Here is a 5,510-nt window from a genome sequence, read left to right as displayed (position 1 = left end):
CAATTACACTATTATCCAAATTCCACCCCCTACGAAAGACACACCACACGCACAGCATTCACACTAAAGTGGCAGCTGTAGCAATGTTTCATGGAAGAAAGGGTTCATCGCACCGGGTTCTTAATGTTGCCACACGCCAGAAACTCTGCTCAAAGTTCTATTGTGTTCTCTTTAGATATGATAATGAGCAGCGTGTGCCGTGCAATGCCTGCCCAAAGAACAAAAAAGCCTTTGCTGAAAAGTAGAGCCATTCACCCCCTTCTCTGTTGCGATAATGGCATCTTATTGCATTGCAATATCATTGAAGATGGGGTTGTAAATTATGAGCAATCAATTGCAGCACATGCACATTGAATTATAAATGAAGTTGGGTTAAATAAAAAGGTTTTTTCCTTCAAACAAAATTTACAACTGCACGATAAATGTTACTGTATTGCAACCTTTTACCCCAATGTTTTCCCTTGTTTGGCTTTTTAGCTTAATTAGTAATATATTATACTCCTGCAAGGAAAACAAAATCAATAACCTTCGCCCATCAGTTTCTCCCCAGTAACAAGCGGAGCCGGCGGACGCCCCACGTGGGGGGAAACGGTTCTGCATAATTAATGAGGCGGCGCTCCGCTCCAATCAGAGGGCCGCGGGGCCGCGCACAATGGGCGCACGCTATAAGAGGGAGCGGCGGCGAGTTTGCGGCCAGTCTGCTCCTCTAGTATCTTGCAGTCTGACTGGGAGACAGCAACTACCTGCCTTTACTACACAGTCTGTCTGAACAACTAATGCCCATAGTCTGCAACTGCTGCTGCAACTAGTGTCCACAGTCTGACTGAGAGACAGCAACAGCCTGCAACTACTGCACAGTCTGGCTGAGAAACAGCGACCGCTGCCATTATTACAGTCTGACACTGAATACAGCAACGACTGCAGTCAGTGACCGCTGCAACTTCTGCACAGTCTGACTGAGCGAGTGACCGTCGGCGACTACTGCAAAGCCGCTGCAAGTCTGACTGAGCGACCGCCTGCAACTACTGCACGCCTGCTTCAAGCACCGCTCACCTACTCCTCCCCTCAAGCCCACCGCGATCATTCGGCCCTTCGCCGAAAATATGACCCTTGAGGAATTCAACGCTGTTGAGGAGCAGCAAGTGGAAAGCGCCGAAAGGTACGGGACAGTGCATTTGTGCAAGTTTGTGCAAGGTGCGGGGCCGGGCGGGAGGCTGCCCGGGCAGGGGGTGCAGCAGCAAGCGGGTGGGTGCCCGGGCGGGCGTGCGGGCAGAGGGGTGCAGCAGCAAGTGGGTGGGTGGGTGCCCGGGCGGGCAGAGGGGTGCAGCAGCAGCAAGCGGGTGGGCGGGTGGGTGCCCGGGCGGGCGGGGGGTGCAGCAGCAGCAGCAAGCGGGTGGGTGCCCGGGGTGCGTGCGGGCAGAGGGTGCAGCAGCAGCAAGTGGGTGGGTGGGTGCCCGGGCGGGCAGGGGGTGCAGCAGCAGCAAGCAGGCGGGCGGGTGGGTGGGTGCCCGGGCGGGCAGGGGGTGCAGCAGCAACACGCGGGGTGGGCGGGTGCCCGGGCGGGCGGGCAGAGGGTGCAGCAGCAGCAAGTGGGTGCCCGGGCGGGCGGGCAGAGGGTGCAGCAGCAAGTGGGTGGGTGCCCGGGCGGGCAGAGGGTGCAGCAGCAGCAGCAAGCGGGTGGGCGGGTGCCCGGGCGGGCAGAGGGTGCAGCAGCAAGCGGGTGGGTGGGTGCCCGGGCGGGCGGGCGGCGTCTCGAGTTGCCGCTGTCGGTTAGTGCGCGAGGGGCGGCCGCCGCCGCCTCTGGGTCCGTTTGAAAAAAACAAGGGAGTGAAGCGGAGCGCGACAGCTCGACCTGCTCGACCTGCTCGCCCTTCAGCAACGGGTGAGGAAGGGGGCGAGCTGGCTGCCGCCCCGGGCTCTGCGGCTCGTACTTTGGTTGTAACTGACATGGGGTGTAAGGTGGCTCGACGCTTGTGCTGATCTCTCCTTTATTTCAGGATGCAAGCTGCTGGCAAAGCCCTGGAGGAGTTGCTGAGCTCGGCGCAACGGCAGCATTGTCTGACGGTTGGAGTCTACGAGTCTGCAAAAGTCATGAATGTGTAAGTTCTCGCAACCTCTATTTCTAAATGCAACCCGCCCAAGATCAGCAAATGTAGTCATATTCATCCGGCTTGAGAGAGAGTTGGTGGATAATCATGGGTTTTTTTTCTTGCAGTGATCCAGACAGTGTGGTGTTATGCCTCCTTGCCAGCGACGAACAAGACGAAGGTGACATCGCTCTGCAAATCCACTTTACTTTAATCCAGGCTTTTTGCTGCGATAATGATATCAACATAGTGAGAGTGAATGACATTCAGAGGCTGGTCGAGATCGTTGGTAATGCTGCTGACAATGAAGAGCCGAAAGACATGCATTGCATTCTAGTCACTGTAAGTGTGCTTTTTGTGGGGTGATTTAACAAGATCTTTGGAAGCTATTTGATAATTGAAGTAAATATTTGACTTGGCACCTGGCCACATATTTAACATGCCTCTTTTTGATTGCATTCAGAATCCAAGCCAAGACTCTTGGAAAGATCCAGCTCTGGAGAAACTTGGTGTCTTCTGTGAAGAGAGCCGCTGCACCAATCAATGGGTCCCCAGCATCTCCTTTCCTGAACGTTGAAGTTGCTGCACAGACTTTGGTTGCTAGAAATGTTGTATTTTGAAGTCGCTATCAAAAGGCAAAGTGGCTTCCTGGGTCTACACATTAGACTGAATTGATCAGTCTCGTGGACATAAGACCAGTGGTGGTGAAACAGAGGCAGGGATGACCAGGACTGGTGATTGCATATGGTTGGTTGGAACAAAGGAATGTGGTGCACAACAGCTTGGACCTGGAGTAGCGAAGAGGATGTGGAAGACTCGTGCAACTCTGCACCTGCCACAGAGTCCTGTTTGTGCAACTTGGAGGATGAAGGCTTGTATCAGGCTAGACTGTAGAACTGTGGTTCTAAAACATTTGTGAAACAGTCGAACTTTGACTGTTGCGATGGACTTAAAGATCTTGGCTTCAGTTGAACTCTACAAAATCTTTAACATGTATAATAGGTTTATTTTTTGTAAATTATAAAAAATTAAATGCTAAAAAGAACATGAATGTTTGCTTTGGTTTTTCTCTATTGAAATTGCTTATACAGTAAAAATGAACACTAGTCATATTAACTAGGTCACCAAAATTGTCACCCCACCTGCATTAACTGTTACAGAACTTAATGTAGGTTGCAACTGTCAGCATAACTAAGTTGGGTGATCAAATTTCTAATCTTGATTTTGTGGAAAATGTTAGACAAGAATAAAGTAGGTGCTTTTTGCCAGTTGTAAAATTCCTTGCAACATGGTAGATGGGTGCCAAATTAAAAAAATTCTTTGCCCATAAATGACTACTGATCTTGGCTAGATTTACAAGATATGATCCAATTGCTTGTTAAATTTCTGGGTTGATTAAATGCCTTTTTCTGGTAAGGGTTAATTACAACAAAGACATTTACAAAACAAATAGTGGAAAACATGAACATATCTAGAATACAATTGCTAGAACTACCGTGTAGCTAGCACACTGGCTGTTGGTTCCTGGACAATTCTGCAAAGCATCCTTGATAATTTGGGCTAGTCCTGTCCTGTAAGCTATTTGTATGACTGTTGCTTAACTTCAGTCTAGGTTTTGAATGCATGCTTTTCTCGGTTTGTGCAATTTGGAATGCAATCTTTTGCAGAGATTCACTAACGGTTGGGTGAACCTCGTCTTCATTTTGACCTAGGTGAACCATGAACCAACCCATGCATCTACCATATGAAACCCTGTGAAAACTTAAAGGAGATCATCTCATGTTCTAAAATCAAAGGGATATTAAGTTGGTCTGGGTAATTTTCTCAGGCGTCAAACAGACACACCTTTACATGTCCTCTATTGCAAGCATATTGTTCCTATGGAGGGGACGCCAGACCAGTTTGCAGTATTCCACAATCTAGGACACTTGCAGTAAAAATTTACTCTTGCCATAAAGGCTGACAATTTATTTGCCTTCACAATTGCCTACTTTTGTGGAATGGAAACTTAGTGTAGCTTCTCTGAAAAGAAACCCACATTTCTCTGAACAATATCACCTGTTAAATTATTCTGGCTTTTGCTGAATTGAACTGCCACATTTTTGACATAATATTCCATTTGACATGCCTGCCCTGTTATGTAACTTGCCCATATCCCCATGAGGATGCTGCATCCTCACAATCCACACTGCTATTTAACTCTGAAGTCTGAAGAAGGGTTTTGGCCCGAAACGTCACCTATTTCCTTCGCTCCATAGATGTTGCTGCACCCGCTGAGTTTCTCCAGCATTTTTGAGTACCTGCTATTTAACTCTGTACTGTTAGTAAACTTGGATGAGGAGATCAAGTGCAAGATATCAATGTTATGGATACAATATATGGGCAGCTGGTACATAAGCACCAGTCCCTCCAGCACTCCTCTACTCATAGCCTCCCAATCCATAAATTATCTATTTTCTGTTGGTTAAGCAATGCTAATATGTAACTTACAAACACATAGCCTGAGCTTAACAATTTCAGTGGAACCTTTTTAAAACTCCAAATAGAGAAAGCTGTTAGAATCCCCCGTCTCCACCCATGTTTCCTCTGTCTATTGCAACTTCATAGATACAACATTTGCTTCATAAATCCATGTCAGTCTGCAATTATTTTCCAAAACCCTGGGACCAATTCCTTAAGAGAAAATTTTAGCACTTTTCCACCTACTAACTTCAGGTAAAACAGGTCTGTAGTTTTGTGTTTTCACTCCCATTTTTAAATACAGGTATTGGGGATGCATTTGCTGTCTTCTAGTCTTGGAACAAACACAGAACCCCTGGTATTTTGGAAGATGTTGTCACTATAGATATTATGATTGTCAGTTGATAGTCACTCTATCTATAGTCAGCACTTTCTAAATCATGGGATGCATGTCATTAGGTCCTGGAGATTTCTCAACTGTGTGCCCCAATGACTCCCATCAATACTATTTTGTTACCATTCTAATTTATTTTAGATACTCATTTGATTCTGTTGTCCACTATTTCTAGGAAGTTTTTTGAAGTTACATGAAGACAGACACAAAATATTGTTTTTCTTATTTCCTTGCCTAATTTTGGCAGTCTCTGTAGAGACTGACATTATGTTTCACTTTTTTTCTTTACATATATCCAAGGGAGCTATTAAAGTCCATTTTAAAAAAAATTCTGGATTAAGCTCATATTCTATTTTACCTTTTGTTTTCAATGTCTAGATCATCCTTTGCTGGAAACTTGAAAGTTTCTCAATCCACAGGTGTACAACTCTTCATAAGATCATAAGAGATAGGAGTAGAATTAGGCCATTCAGCCCTTCAAGTCTACTCCGCCATTCAATCCTGGCTGATCTATCTCTCTCCTACCGTCCCCCCATAACCTCTGACACCCGTACTAAGTCTTTTGGCAA

General features: G+C 46.6%; 1 protein-coding gene across 1 annotated transcript; it reads left to right on the top strand.

The window, feature by feature from the left end:
- The first annotated feature begins 677 nt into the window (after positions 1 to 677).
- On the top strand, positions 678 to 3,132 carry gadd45ga (growth arrest and DNA-damage-inducible, gamma a). Its single transcript, XM_055632875.1, has 4 exons — positions 678 to 1,159; positions 1,998 to 2,099; positions 2,216 to 2,429; positions 2,551 to 3,132. Exons 1-4 carry the CDS (start codon positions 1,104 to 1,106, stop codon positions 2,662 to 2,664), a joined length of 486 nt encoding a protein of 161 aa, XP_055488850.1. The 5' UTR covers positions 678 to 1,103; the 3' UTR covers positions 2,665 to 3,132.
- Positions 3,133 to 5,510: the final 2,378 nt, after the last annotated feature.

Source organism: Leucoraja erinacea, chromosome 3 (assembly GCF_028641065.1).
Source record: "Leucoraja erinacea ecotype New England chromosome 3, Leri_hhj_1, whole genome shotgun sequence".
NCBI lineage: Eukaryota > Metazoa > Chordata > Chondrichthyes > Rajiformes > Rajidae > Leucoraja > Leucoraja erinaceus.
This window is presented reverse-complemented; position numbering and strand designations above follow the sequence as displayed.

Coding starts and splice junctions, on each gene's coding strand:
- gadd45ga (XM_055632875.1), top strand. CDS start 1,104: ATGACCCTTGAGGAATTCAACGCTGTTGAGGAGCAGCAAGTGGAAAGC. Junction 1,160..1,997: donor CAAGTGGAAAGCGCCGAAAG/GTACGGGACAGT, acceptor CCTTTATTTCAG/GATGCAAGCTGCTGGCAAAG. Junction 2,430..2,550: donor TGCATTGCATTCTAGTCACT/GTAAGTGTGCTT, acceptor GATTGCATTCAG/AATCCAAGCCAAGACTCTTG.